The following is a 15419-nucleotide window of genomic DNA, read 5'->3' as shown; positions in this document are numbered from 1 at the left end:
TCCGGACTGCTAAGCAAATCATTGGTACAACCCTCCCTTCTCTCCAAGAACTGTACTCATCCAGAGTGAGCAAAAGGGCTGGCAGAATCACTCTGGACCCCTCACATCCAGCACACTCCCTCTTTGAACTGTTGCCATCTGGTCGACGCTACAGAGCTCTGAGCACCAGAACGACCAGACACAGGAACAGTTTCTTCCCTCAGGCCATCCATCTCATGAACACTTAACAATAACTGTGGAACACACACTATTTATTCACTCATACACTTATTTATCTAACACACACACTCAGTCTACATTTCAATTTGCACATAATATACCTGTACATACAACTGTCTATATATACCTGTACATACAATTGTCGATTTGTATATTTTTATTCCTTATTTACTTGTTTTATTTTTAATTTACATTTATTTATTATCTGTGTTTTTTTGTTCTGTAACTGTCATTCTGTTACACTGTGGAAGCTTCTGCCACAGAAACAAATTCCTCGTATGTGTAAACATACCTGGCAATAAAGCTCCTTCTGATTCTGATTCAATTACTTCAATAGTAACAAATGATAATCAGGACTTGTCAGCCAGTAGCACTATAGCCTGGCAGAGACTTTGCTTTGAAGACCTTTTAATTAACTAACTTCCACATTTCAGTATGCCCCTGACTTCTAAGGGGTGTTTTTATTTGTGACTACTCCCAACAGCCTAGAATTCTATCAGTAGAACATTACATTTTTCTTTTCTGTTTGCAGGAAGAAGATTTGGTGTTGATAGAGGAGGCAACATCTTCAAGGCAAAACCTTAGACCTCATTCAACATCATCCAATGTTGCAATCCCCCTCAGGAGGTACACAAGCTAAAGCTAAAGCGAACATTGTCAATTATCGATTCCTATTTTACTAAATTTGCCCTGCATACATTTTTGTCTTTAATGTGAAGGCACTTGAAGCCCAGTGCCCGATATGCACAGGAACATTTCAGATAAATGCTGTTCGTTTTAACATTCTATTCATTAAAGAATCCTGAATTTTTTTTAACGCAACTGTTTTCAACACAGATAATAATAATGTATGTATGTATGTATAATTAAAAAAATAAGCATATTGCTACATTGTGACACTTAAGACTGGCGTAATGATGCTAAAAATTTTGCTTTATTTATATATTAAAATATATAAACACATAATTTTATTTATTTATTTTTACAGTGAGGAGGATGTGATTGGTCATGCAGCAGCACAGATAAACACCACAAAGACATCTGAAATCTGTCACGAGGTAACACGTCTGAAGTTGTGGAAACGTCAAAAACAGGAAGCCCTGTCTGTCCCTTGAAAATCACCTTCCTTGGAGAGCCTGTAAAAATAAATCAATAAAATGATTTGTATATAAAGCTAAAAACACTAAAGCAAAATGTTCTTTATTTTTTAGGTGTTTTTTGTTTTTTAATGTGAGTCACTATTACCATTACCTTTCTCCACAAAGGCTGGCATGGCAGTTCTACATCTGACACTGGAAATGTTCCTGTGCATATCAGGCACTGGGCTTCAAGTGCCTTCACATTAAAGACAAAAATGTATGCCATAAAAAAGACACAAAATAAACTCCATATTTTGGCTATATTACTTTTTGGTCTCATGCAGCGCACTGCCTGCATCTGAGTAACAAACTAAAAAAAACAACAAACAAAAAAGTGCATGTGATATTAACAGATGAACTACGCTCATATTTATAATTCCAAACAATCAGTAAGCGACAGGTGCTAGGAAACGCTGTTTTGTACTCATTTATTGACGAGTCGGCTGCGCTGCGGCCAACTGAATGCGCTGCTTCTCTGCCGCTCACTGCACAGAACAGACACCGAGAGAGGTGACACTTCTCCGGGAAAGTCAGACCTCGCATTCGCGGGACAGCACTGGCGAAATCTTCCAACTGAACCATAGCTAAGGTTTATCCAAAAAAGTCGCTAGGTTTGTCAGGAAAAAAGCCGCTAAAAGGGTCTGAAAGTTGCTAAATCTAGTGCTAAAGTCGCGCTCGTGTGTTTGAGACACGGGAGCTGCAGCAGGGGGCGGTGGATATTTGTGGCGGTCAATGTGGATATTGTGGATGAGTTCTTCTGTGTCATCACGTTCTATTAGTTCTACAGCTTCAGTTTCAGAACTTTCACGCTTAGTAACACATACAGCTGTGCCCTCACCACAGTGCAACAGTGAAAAGGGACCCCTTTCAAACAGTGTCGCAGTGGCAAATCCTTTAAATGAAAACGTACTTACGTGAGTCAGAACTGCCGGCATTTTAGTCTAACGTTACTCTCCCAGGATCAGTAAACAGTCCTCCATAAAATGTGCCGGCGATCCACAGCACTAAGTTGATGTATTCCCTCAGCGACCAGCACAGATCAGCTCTAGGCATGACGAAGCAGATATCGTCCTCTTTTGGAAGGCCAAACAAAGTAGTTTCGCTTTCACAACGAAACACAGCGTCTTCACGACATACTACACTACACATACAATACTACAGCGAGAATAAAAGTTACGCCTTCTTTCTTTGCGTGAACCTTTGGGCAAATCTTCCCACATCATGACGTAGATATGTGGGGGCATGTTAGAACGAACCGTTTTAGGTAGGCGTGGTTGACTCTTAGCTTTTATAAAGAATATCTCTTTGGATTTGAGACTTTAGTCTTTGCAACTTTACAGATCTTCTTTATACACCAAGAGCTTGTAACACTCCAAAGAGAAAGGAAAAATTGAAATCGCATCATATGACCCCTTTAATTATCTGAGAAAATAGTGTCTAATTCTCACTGGCTGTCTGGTTAATGTCCTGATAGTTTATCAAAATAACATTTACAGAATTAAATCAGATTATAAAGTTCAACTACATCCAGTGGCTATTTAAAGACTTGGTACAGTAGTTTTCGTTTTCATATTTATAGGAAACGGCCCATGGGCAATGGACTTTCAGGAACAATACAAGAAACTTTGGGAATAAGGTGTGAATGTGAGAGAAAGGAGAATTGCTCATTATGGTGCTGTTGTGAAAATTAAGAACATGATGGCATTAATAACTAATACAAAAGTCATGTAAAACTGTATTTTGTCATATAATCATTTATAATAATTACCTTTGATTAATATTAACGCCAAAATCATTAGGGCAAAAAGTTCATATTTTTTATGTTCTGCAAAACATTTATTTTACTCCAACCAATTTGCATGTAAATTGCATTGGAAACATAATGTATTTATTTTTGGGCATTTGGCCTTTTCTGCAACATAATAAAAAAGTCATACTTAAACCATATTAATGCCATATAGTCATTATGTTTTTAATGTTTTATATCACAATTATTTGATTACACTTATGTCATAATTTAAACTTTTTATCTAAATATGACTTATCTCATAAGCAGGGCCGTCCTTAGGGAGGTGCAGTTGGTGCGGCCGCACCTGGCCCCGCGCTTGAGGAGAGGAACAGGATGTTGGCAATTCATTGTATACACAAATGCAATGATGGTAAAAAAAATAAATAAATCTCTACAGTCGTGTGATGAAGAATGCAATCTACGGGATACACAATATAAACTAACATGCAATATTAAAAATAATGCACAGTAATACAAAAAGTACTTTAAACATTTTCACAGTGTCAATCTGAATGAAACCTTGCAGTGTAGACTCAGAAAACAGAACTTTTCTTTTGGTGAAGTACCTTTAGCACACTTTACATTGTGTTTACAGTGATTGTGATTCATCACTGAGTTTATCTCATTTAATCGTTTCAAATCGTTATTTTCATCTTATTCCCATGAGTACAATACTGTTGCCATGGAAACTAAAAGGAATTCTCAAGGGAGGGGAATAAACTTGGGAGTAGTTTGGTGTATCAGATTTAGACAGCAGCACTTGTTGGTGTCGATGTGGTTGGTAAACTATGCTGAGGATTAACACAGTGCCTTCTTAAAAAGCCCGTCTAACATGGCCACTGTAGAACGAGTCAGAGAGAGGCACAGACCAGGGACCACACACAAACACACTCAAGCTCTAAATGAGAGCCTGGCCCAAAACGTCTACCTCCCTCAATCGCTCTCTACACACACACACACACACAGTCTATTGCTTTCCTATACATTGACATAAAATACATCTGCTGTGGTGTTAATAAATAAATTCTACATAAATATTTTTTTTCTGGTCATACTGGCTTTTTAATAACATTTACAAACTAAAGGTGTCTCTGTGTTTGGATCTCCAAATGAGTTTTGGATAAAGGCTTCACGAGTTACCAGCACTCGGCTGCTCACAGTACATTGCACTCTTGTTTTCACAACACCTTGTATGCATTTCCTCCCATGTCTATGAATGCATCTTTGTAACGCATGTTAGACTTAAACTTACCACCTCTGACTCTCTGTGGTCATTAAAAATCCCATGGCACTTCTCGTAAAGTGTAGGGGTGTAACCCCGGTGTCCTGGCCAATTGCCCCCCTGGCCTTTGTCAATCATGGCCTCCTAATAATCCCCAACCACTTGCCTCTATGACTCTCTCTCCTCTCCACCTGTAGCTGGTGTGTGGTGAGCGTACTGGCGCCGCTGTCCTGTGGCTGCCGTCGCATCATCCAAGTGGATGCTGCACACTGGTGGTGGTTGAGGAGAGACCCCCCCACATGATTGTAAAGCGCTTTGGGTGTACAACAATACACAATAAAGCGCTATATAAATGCATCATTCATTCATTCATTCACCAATAAAAAAACCTGAGCATCCATGTGCAACTCAAGATTACAGCCTTGGAATATTTCCTGCAGGTGAATTATTTGAAAATGGAGATATTGTATTGAATATGAAATGGGGAAAAATTGTTTGTGTATTTGCATCTGTATAATACCATAATAATAATAACAACAACTAAAAAGTTTTCTTCTGTTATAATATTTTTTTTGTAATAACAATAATATTAAAACAGAAAACTAGTTTCCTTCTGTAAAAATAAAATATAAAAAATGATTAATTATAAAAATATATATTTTTTTGTTCAAATAAAAGATAAATATTCATTAATATTAATAATAATGAGAGTGATAAATATTTATATTTAAAAAATATTTTTTATTTATATTTACCTTTTTAATAAAAAGGGATGAATAAAACACAACAGAAACAGTAAAATTTATTTTTGTTTGTATCCATTGAGATCCACTTAATGAACATTGTCCAAACGGAAGGAGGACACTCACCACTGTCTGAGTATAAACAGCGAAGTAAACACTTGAATCTCTGGCCAACTCAAGCACAGACTATAAGCAGATTTTGTTGATGGGGGAGTCATTCCAGAAAAAATACAGCCAAATGCCATGGAGTGAGTTATGTTGTAATAAAACCAATGCTCTTTAAATGTTTTGTGCTTCTTAAAAATATATTCTTTGAAATAATACTTAAAAAATAATATGATATGAAATAATATGGAAATTAAGAAGCACATATGACTGTTTAGACATGTTAAAGTGAATTTTTTAGGCAAAATACATGGTGAATAAAAATATTTTCATTTCTATTTAATCTCAGATGTTTATAATATCTACCAACACAACGTTTGTTTTTAAAAATGTCCATACTGGAAATCAATAAATATCACATTAAACTAGTTTGAACCATCCTTTACTAAGATCACACTCCTTAAAAAAACATTTTGTGCTCATAAAATATCCCAAAATTGTTTTATTGACCTCTTGATCTTCAGTTTGTCTCACACTATACCTACAAATATTCTGGTTTCTAAAATATCATACATAAATGACCTTACATATGACAAATGTGTCTTGGTTGCCTGTTCTTAAGCCCAGTTCTCCTTATACAATACACAATAGAGCGCTATATAAATGCATCATTCATTCATTCATTCATTCACCAATAAAAAAACCTGAGCATCCATGTGCAACTCAAGATTACAGCCTTGGAATATTTCCTGCAGGTGAATTATTTGAAAATGGAGATATTGTATTGAATATGAAATGGGGAAAAATTGTTTGTGTATTTGCATCTGTATAATACCATAATAATAATAACAACAACTAAAAAGTTTTCTTCTGTTATAATATTTTTTTTGTAATAACAATAATATTAAAACAGAAAACTAGTTTCCTTCTGTAAAAATAAAATATAAAAAATGATTAATTATAAAAATATATATTTTTTTGTTCAAATAAAAGATAAATATTCATTAATATTAATAATAATGAGAGTGATAAATATTTATATTTAAAAAATATTTTTTATTTATATTTACCTTTTTAATAAAAAGGGATGAATAAAACACAACAGAAACAGTAAAATTTATTTTTGTTTGTATCCATTGAGATCCACTTAATGAACATTGTCCAAACGGAAGGAGGACACTCACCACTGTCTGAGTATAAACAGCGAAGTAAACACTTGAATCTCTGGCCAACTCAAGCACAGACTATAAGCAGATTTTGTTGATGGGGGAGTCATTCCAGAAAAAATACAGCCAAATGCCATGGAGTGAGTTATGTTGTAATAAAACCAATGCTCTTTAAATGTTTTGTGCTTCTTAAAAATATATTCTTTGAAATAATACTTAAAAAATAATATGATATGAAATAATATGGAAATTAAGAAGCACATATGACTGTTTAGACATGTTAAAGTGAATTTTTTAGGCAAAATACATGGTGAATAAAAATATTTTCATTTCTATTTAATCTCAGATGTTTATAATATCTACCAACACAACGTTTGTTTTTAAAAATGTCCATACTGGAAATCAATAAATATCACATTAAACTAGTTTGAACCATCCTTTACTAAGATCACACTCCTTAAAAAAACATTTTGTGCTCATAAAATATCCCAAAATTGTTTTATTGACCTCTTGATCTTCAGTTTGTCTCACACTATACCTACAAATATTCTGGTTTCTAAAATATCATACATAAATGACCTTACATATGACAAATGTGTCTTGGTTGCCTGTTCTTAAGCCCAGTTCTCCTTATTCAGAATCCAGTCCATGTCAGTCACTTCAGGCAGCAACGAGTTCCCAAGCTTTTTATACAACCGTTTTGAGTTTCAGCTCCAGGGGTCTGAGCGATGTTGTTTGTTGTAATTCTGTAGTTTAATCTGATCCTGGATTTGATTAATAAGGATCTGAGAAAGAAGGATCCCAACCAACTGAAAAAGAGAAGAGATCAAACTGTCAGTTCAAACTAAATCTAAATTTAGATGCTTAAAGTGACCCACAATGACCTTTTATATTATTTAGATAATTTGTGTAATTTCTCATTTTAAGCAGATTGCCTGCTTATTCCATGTCAAGAGGTACCTGTGGGATGGCCAGGCCCAGTGCGATGCCTCCCAACAGAAACAGGTTACTGTGGACCCAGTTCACCACTTTATCAATGCAGCCATTGGTGTTAATGTAGGCACCAGCTGCGAGATATTCCAGCAGCTGCACCCCATGACCACACATGGTATTTATAACAGTCTGACAAAACAGAAAAAAGGCAAAGTGGTATTAGGGGAAGGGACATTTAATACATTAATAATATATGTATAATATATTACAGCATTATTAGATTTAGATTTAAATTAGATTTAACATATTAATAATTAATTTATAACATTATAATAAAATATTATATTTAATTTATTTATTTACTTAATAATTAAATTACATTTTCATATAGTTAAATATATTACATACATAATAAAAATTTTAATTCATAGTGCAAACATCCTTTTTGGAGCCTTTTCTCACCTCCTCTTTGGAGATCAGGCAGCAGGAGAAGGGCACAGAACAGCGCTCTCTGCTTGGGTTCTCGTTTGAACAATTGAAGTACATGTTCTGAGACCAATCCAAGTAAGAGATCCCCCCACAGCAGTTAAACTGATCATATCATAAAGCCAAGACATCATTATCAACTACTACAGACTATTATGATGTATTATACATGTATGTATATGTAACCCTGACCTGTTTTTGCCCATAGTCAATGAGGTTCTGAAGATCTATATCATCCCTGTAATTCTTGATGGCGCTGTCAACCATTTCTGTTACTTTGCCACGTGCCTGTAGGGGATACATTTTATTTAAAATGTTGGATTATTAGAATAGTCAGGATTTAATAGTGCACTAAAATACTATAATCTGACTAATTAAAGGTAAATCAAACAAATTAAAGAGTTAAATTAGCGTTGGCTACTTGAGTAAATACAACCCAAGTTCACATTAGCTCTACAAAATGGATATAATCTGGCTTGTAGCATATAGGCATTAGCATACTAATCTGATTCATGATGATTTTTACCTTGTCTGAGAAGAAAAAACCCAGAACACCAGCCACTAGCTGCAGCAGAAAGATGATACTCAAGACGATGCAGAACTGCAAGGGAATTAAAGGTTGCTATTAGGATTTGCCTTGTACTTCACATTTTCTATGTAAAATGCACCTTGTTTGATGTTGTTTGTAGTTTTATCTCCACTAAGAGTGATTTCAGTCCTGACTAAAATTGTACCAAGACTGTAATATCGGGCACGTTCTAGATACTTTGCGGATTCAAAAACACAAATTATACATATAATCTGGAACGGTCTTGTCCCGACGTAACAATTCTGATCAGGCAGCTGGCTTTATTACTGACTTACTGTCTGCAGTAAGCATATGTTCTCCCTCAGAGAACCCACACAGCCGCAGAACGTGATGAAGAAAATGAGAATGCCCACTATCATCAATAACAGAGCAGGATCCACCGTCAGACAGGCCAGCGCTGTCTCTGTAGAGTAAAACAGAGACATATCAGATAGATGGACAGTTTTTGTGGCACTATGGATAGATAAACGTTATCTATAACACAGTATATACACAATTGGATCTATAAAAGATTCACTTTATCTCTGTAACCCCTATATTAATGGACACTGTGAATTAAATTATTAATGGCCGATTTTCTACAAAAGCACTGGTTACTGAAAACTACTGCTTTTACACAATGCTCCTTTACAACCACTAGGTGTCAGTATGAGTCCCAGGTGACTGCCATATCAGACTTCCTGAACCTTTTTTTGTGAATATCTTTCATGATATGGCTACAACTTGAAGCAAGCTACAAAATCTTTGCTTTTATATTCATTAGATGAAGTTAGTCTGTGATATAACATTTATAAGCTCATTTTCTGTAGCTTACTTGCCGCTTTTACGCTTTGTTGTGGAAAAACTGCATATGTTAGCAGCATCACCATATAAAGTAGCTTCAACATCTGGGAAGAAAGCTACACAAATACAGATATCTGAGGATATAAACTCTGTTCTGCTGTCCAGTAGTACACACTTACCGTGTTTAACTATCCTGGAATAAACTCCAATAGATATGAGGATCAGTGCGATTACCTATAACACAAAGATAAGCTGTGAGTCTTTATGTTAAAACAGATGTTGTACAAAAACACAGGATGATTCTAATGCCATTATCATTCCTCTTCAGGGTGTGGCAGGAACACATTAGTTTTCATAAGTTTTCCTAAATAAAAAAGGACTTGAGTGTGTAAATGGCTTGAATAAGTAAAGTAAATACTCTTATTGTCAAGTTTAAGGTCACCGTTTAGTGAGTGGCCTGTTGCTCACCTCAAACTGTATTGTGAAAAAACCTGACCAAGGCCAAGTTTGTATGTACTTACACTATATACAGCATCAGTATTTGTGAAAGTTCATGAGAAGAACAGAGTATAGGAAACTCTATAAAAAGAAGCGAAGCTTTAAGGTTCATTCACTTTCTGTTTCGCACACAACAAAAAGTCCCAGTTGTCTGACACAATGTAGCCCCCTTTCACTGATACAGCTATCAGATTACTACGAAACTCCACATCGTTTTTTTTCATCATTAATAATTCTGAAACCAAACTGTCCTATACACTATAAGAGGAAGGAAACAATCTCTCCTGTGCGCTGATCTAAGTTGCAAGTTTGCATATGTTTGAACATTTCCTGTATTCAAATGACTACAATACTGCATTACTTTTCAGTTTCACAAAGGTGAATTGCTGTTCTATATAGCTTTGTACCACTAAAAGGAGTGCAGATGTGCATCAACACACTGAAAAAAGATGATTTGGTGCCTTTTTGTACAGTGCATTGAGACCCAGTAGTCAAATGCTCAGTATTACACTGCATTATAGTAAAAACTATAGTAAGTTGTTCTTGAGGCTTTCAGCATGAAATCTCCTTAGGTATTTGCATGTGCAACAGACCTTAACTTAAATCAACTCATGGTGTCCATATGAGTTGTTAGAAAGTTCATAGTAATTTTAATGCCTTTCTGCAAAACAACTGAAGCATCAAAGCCTGTTTTAAATATTTTGGGTGTCTGATTCTCCCTCTGAAGAGGCGTTATTCATTTAGGTCTATTATTCAGTAAATGCTACAGGGCAACAAATAAAAGAAAGCATGGGGCCCCCAATCATCCAAACACCCTGCATCGCTCTATCAGCATATGAATCAATGAGACCCGCTGCTTAGCAACAGCCACAAGTTTAAAAAAGTTTGGGAACGTAAACTGGCAGTATCAAGAACTTCACAAAAGAGGGTTTTGTTGATGAGGTCTAATATGAACTCATTATTATTCTAGCAAGATCTTATCACACAGCAGGCCCAATTTATTGTGGTGAAATGCAGGAAGTTCCTCAAGTGTTTCTCATTATATCAAGTCAAGATCAAACAGGTTAGGCTCCTGTACTGTGTGTCACGAACTGTTCTGTGTTTTTCAAGGTATTCTGAGAATAGCCGGTGGTGCAGTAATACACATTGGTGTTGAGACATGCCCATGGGTGATGTTTTCAGTGTTTGTTCATACTAAACTCCACGAAAGCACGTCAGTCTTTATGAATACAGGTCAAGTTGCTTTTAAAACACTGTTAGACTCATTTGACCATCATTCAGTCTGGAAGACAACCAAGTACATTCATTCTGTTTGTATCTATGCAAAGCTTGCTTCGTGGTTTTGCATTAAAAAGTAGGAGTTTCAAAAGTCATCTGGTAAAACGGTAATCATTAAACTACATCATGTGAAGAGGAGACAAAAACAACTCTACATAAACAGCATTTCATTTATTTGTTCTTATATATATAAAAACTCATATACAAATAATTATTTATATTTTCTGTGGATAATGTAATAGAATATATAGTGTGCATATTTAAAAAGTGTTAAAAATTATTATTTATCATTTGTGTCTAATATATCAAGTTTATATATATAAGTTATATTTGAAAAACACAAAAAATTTAATATGTTTTAATGTTTATTAAATGTATAATATAAAATAATAGAATGAGCAACACTTACCCAAAATATCATGTTGAAGAAAAAAAGTAAATATTTCACAGCTGGACTGACGAAAGTGAACTCGTCGCTTTTCGTTCTTGGCATGATCAAAGGTGTGTGATGTCTCTCACCTACAAACCTTCAGCGTTCACCTAACTTGATCTGTCTTGATGTTCATTCTGCAGAATCAAATCATTCGCTCGGCTCTTTCTAAAACGACTCGTCAAGTCTCTCGATGATTATTAAACACCCGCTGGCGACTAAAATCAAAAGAACGCATCGATCGCATTGAATCTGGGCTTGTTGTCTTAAAAGGCATTTCCTGATTTAGCAGTCAATGAGCTCGGAGAAAGCCGAACACCCCTCGCATGTGCGCCAGGAGCACAAGTGTATGGCAAGCCCTTTTGACTTTTATTCATTCTCAGGATATGAGTTCTTGATATCAACAATTACATTTTCACTAGTTAAAATGTTAATTCTTGATATCAGGAATTAGATTTCTACTAGTAACAATTGCTATTTTTGATATCAGCAACTACATTTCCACTAGTAACAATGTTAATTCTTGATATCAACAATTACTTTTCAACTAGTAAAAACTATAATTCTTGATATCTGTAATTGTATTTTCACTAGTTAAATGTCACCATAGGCTGCCATTCAAAATCAATTGTTGATATCAAGAATTCATTTCTTACTAGTTGAAACTCCAATTTCACATATCAGAAATACAATTCTTACTAGTAAAAACCTTTATTTTTGATATCAGTAATCAGATGGTTACTAGTAAGGATGTTTCTTCTTGATATCAACTATTTAATTGTCACTAGTGACAATGTTAATTTCTGATATCTGGAAATGTATTTCTAATATCAACAATTGGAAGGGTAATTTCTGATATCAAAAATAGCATTTGTTACTAGTAGAAATCTAATTCCTGATATCAAGAATGAAATACAATTCTTACTAGTAAAAACCTTTATTTTTGATATCAGTAATCACATGGTTACTAGTACGGATGTTTCTTCTTGATATCAAATATTTAATTGTCACTAGTGACAATTAAATTGTTGATATCAAGAAGAGACATCCGTACTAGTAACCATGTGATTACTGATATCTAAAATAAAGGTTTTTACTAGTAAGAATTGTATTTCTGATATGTGAAATTGGAATTTCAACTAGTAAGAAATCAGTTCTTGATATCAACAATTGATTTTGAATGGCAGCCTATGGTGACATTTAACTAGTGAAAATACAATTACAGATATCAAGAATTATAGTTTTTACTAGTTGAAAAGTAATTGTTGATATCAAGAATTAACATTGTTACTAGTGGAAATGTAGTTGCTGATATCAAAAATAGCATTTGTTACTAGTAGAAATCTAATTCCTGATATCAAGAATGAACATTTTAACTAGTGAAAATTGAATTGTTGATATCAAGAATTCAAATCCTGAGAATGAATAAAAGTCAAAACGGCTTGCCATACAAGTGGGCGTTTCCTTTCTTCTATTCCTCTATGCGAGTCACCTGTGAGAGCCTTTGAATATTCTGTAAGGTGCGACCTAGCAAAACATACAACTCTGTAGTATTCTATAAATATATGTTCACTGTATATACACACACATGATGAACTAGTTAGCCTCATATTAAATTTATATTGAGGTGCTGACCCCTCCTGGAGACCCCTAACAGTGGCGGCTCGTGGGTTTTAAAATAGAGGAGGCACACTAATTGTATTGGTCTGGGGATCCCTGACGATTATTATTATTATTTAACCACTTTAAAATGGCTTTTTGTTTGCTTTTAGTCAGAAAACGACACATACAGCAAGATAATATAATTTCACTTACCTGGCCTATCACTTAAAGCAAACATCCAACAAACAAAGCTTAGTGCACATTACTAAGCACTGAAATATAAAACAAATAGAAAAGGAAAAAGCTTTTTATATATATATATATATATATATATATACACATACACACAGTGGTGTGAAAAAGTGTTGACCCCCTTCCTGATTTCTTATTTTTTTGCATGTTTGTCACACTTTAATGTTTCAGATCAACTTCTCTGCCCACCTCAGTAGAAACTTCCTTTTCCACACCAGCTCCAGATACTAATCCTAGTGCCCGCCTGCACGCTTCTAATTTACTTGAGCTCAAATATTTTAGTAAAAACATCGTCTACTTCACTTTGTCAGGCAGGTCCTATTTAAGAGATTTCTTGATTGTGAACAGGTGTGGCAGTAATCAGGCCTGGGTGTGGCTAGAGAAATTGAACTCAGGTGTGATAAACCACAGTTTTAACAGGGGGGCAAACACGTCTTCACACAGGGCCATGTAGTTTTGGATTTTGTTTCCCCTTAATAATAAAAACCTTCATTTAAAAACTGCATGTTGTGTTTACTTGTGTTATCTTTGACTAATATTTACATTTGTTTGATGATCTGAAACATTAAAGTGTGACAAACATGCAAAAAAATCAGAAATCAGGAAGGGGGCCAACACTTTTTCACACCACTGTATATATAAGAATAATTAAACACTGGGTCGTCAGAGTTGGTATGTGGATTTATCAGACACCTGCACTTGACATTTTATGAAAATCAAGCTCAAATAGAGTTAACAAGGTTTTTGACCAGCGAAACACATGAGATCTGTGTTTTGTCTCATTATAACGGCCGCATCTGAGGCAGCAAGTGCATCACATTATGCTTTCATAAACGTACAGGTTATAACATTTATTGAAGCTATATGGGCGCTTAGTTTTTTCATGTCGTTTAATACACGTGGCCAAAATCTCATGATAGACGATGAAGCGCTTTATGCACAGGATATTTAAAACGTAGCCTACAAAAGTAGCCTATTGGTTACAACTAGACGGCAAAAGCTATTCTCCGCTCTTCAAACACACACAATAAAAACATGAGCCTTTATAGACATAGTGTTTTAGTAAAGAAAACGCTGTACTTATTCAAACATAATTTATTATTTACCCTTGCATTGCGAACAAGCCGAGATCTGTCTCCAGGCTGCGCGCTTTGTTCTGAATGGAAGCAGGGTGAAGTTAAGAGGTTTTGCTGACAGTTTGAGGATCCATAGCGTTAAAAAGTTTAGTGTCAAACTCTTTTGAATGCGTTTCATTGGTTAAATATTTGTAAAACCCTCAAACAGACATAAGGAAGACCAATAGCAGTGATTTAAAACAATAATAACGAAATATAATAGAGAGTTGGGCTTTTCCACGGCACACCTGACTGGGCTAGTCTGACATACGGAAACGCCGCCCCTGCCCTTACAACCCACCTATACTCTTTAAAATGAACACCGGCATCTGTGGCTCCATGAAGAACCTTTAACATCTATAGAACCTTTGCATTGCATACGAGCATTTTTATAATGACAAACGGTTCAGATTATTAAAATGTTATTTACACTTAGAACAAATGGTTCTTTTAAAAACTGTTCACTGAGGAACACTACATTTAAAAAAAAAGTTTTCTTTTTTTTTAATGAGTGATGTCACAGTTCTGCTAATCGAAATGCATGTACAAATAATGTATTTTAGGAGTTGAAAGGAGACAGAGCAAGGTTTATGGCATGGCATCCTCCCTGCACAATGATTACACAATACATGATCAGTATTGCAGTGCCATATTTCTGTGCAATAAATTCAATGGGCTTATACAGCTAACCATTAAAAAGCATTTTAAAACTCCAGGATGTGCAGTCTGTGTGAGTAACTGACGTGTCATTTGTCACTGAAGACTTTCAGTGCACCACTGTTTTATTTCTGTTTTCTTGTTTTATGTGCCAGAGCAATGCGATAGCTGTAAAGACTGCAGACTAAATGCTGATATTGGGTTTTTAAACCTTGACATTTTCTCTGCAGGTAAGAAAGTTATAATATTTCTACTTTTAAAAGTGTCACATGATTCTGACTGTTTAAAGCTCTAGGCTACCCTGGCCTGAAGGCTGCTAGGGTGACGACAGTGTAATCATCTTTATGATGATGAGGATGAGGATGATGTTGTATATAACTTAAAATAAGCAATACGTTCATCCTAAACTAGTA

At 35.1% G+C, this 15419-nt stretch overlaps 1 protein-coding gene and 2 long non-coding RNA genes across 5 annotated transcripts in view; 1 reads left to right on the top strand and 2 right to left on the bottom strand.

The window, feature by feature from the left end:
- LOC107584145 (uncharacterized) overlaps nucleotides 1-1364 on the top strand; it is a 2524-nt gene extending 1160 nt beyond the window's left edge. The window contains exons 2-3 of one of the 2 annotated variants that reach the window (XR_001609111.1): nucleotides 752-846; nucleotides 1208-1364. This is a non-coding gene — a long non-coding RNA (uncharacterized lncRNA). Of the gene's footprint in view, nucleotides 1-751; nucleotides 847-938; nucleotides 979-1207 lie in introns of those variants that run through there. The other variant, XR_001609112.1, reaches the window with a different exon arrangement.
- LOC107584226 (uncharacterized) lies at nucleotides 1170-1550 on the bottom strand. The gene is made up of 2 exons (XR_001609116.1): nucleotides 1471-1550; nucleotides 1170-1355 (listed from the first exon to the last, which is right to left on the bottom strand). It is a non-coding gene; the product is annotated as an uncharacterized lncRNA (long non-coding RNA).
- Nucleotides 1551-6353: 4803 nt separating this feature from the next.
- LOC107595743 (tetraspanin-33-like) lies at nucleotides 6354-11714 on the bottom strand. 2 transcript variants are annotated; one of them, XM_016286276.1, is made up of 8 exons: nucleotides 11360-11714; nucleotides 9354-9408; nucleotides 8667-8794; nucleotides 8329-8403; nucleotides 7995-8090; nucleotides 7779-7907; nucleotides 7344-7505; nucleotides 6354-7192 (listed from the first exon to the last, which is right to left on the bottom strand). In XM_016286276.1, exons 1-8 carry the CDS (start codon nucleotides 11441-11443, stop codon nucleotides 7091-7093), a joined length of 831 nt encoding a protein of 276 aa, XP_016141762.1. In that variant the 5' UTR covers nucleotides 11444-11714; the 3' UTR covers nucleotides 6354-7090. The 2 variants fall into 2 exon arrangements, with proteins under 2 accessions (XP_016141762.1, XP_016141841.1); XM_016286355.1 differs by lacking the exon at nucleotides 7344-7505 and having other exon boundaries at nucleotides 11360-11713.
- Between the last annotated feature and the right edge of the window lie 3705 nt (nucleotides 11715-15419).

Source organism: Sinocyclocheilus grahami, unplaced genomic scaffold (genome assembly GCF_001515645.1).
Source record: "Sinocyclocheilus grahami isolate Dianchi unplaced genomic scaffold, SAMN03320097.WGS_v1.1 scaffold1.1, whole genome shotgun sequence".
In the NCBI taxonomy this organism is placed as follows: Eukaryota; Metazoa; Chordata; class Actinopteri; order Cypriniformes; family Cyprinidae; genus Sinocyclocheilus; species Sinocyclocheilus grahami.
Note: the sequence above shows the minus strand (reverse complement) of the source record. Positions and strands in the feature narration are given on the sequence as shown.

Bases quoted from the DNA above. Each gene is read 5' to 3' on its own strand.
- LOC107595743 (XM_016286276.1), bottom strand. From the start codon at position 11,443: ATGCCAAGAACGAAAAGCGACGAGTTCACTTTCGTCAGTCCAGCTGTG. The intron at 8,795-9,353 runs GTAAGTGTGTAC...TTTACTCTACAG, and splicing joins TTCCAGGATAGTTAAACACG to AGACAGCGCTGGCCTGTCTG. The intron at 8,404-8,666 runs GTAAGTCAGTAA...ATTCCCTTGCAG, and splicing joins ACATATGCTTACTGCAGACA to TTCTGCATCGTCTTGAGTAT.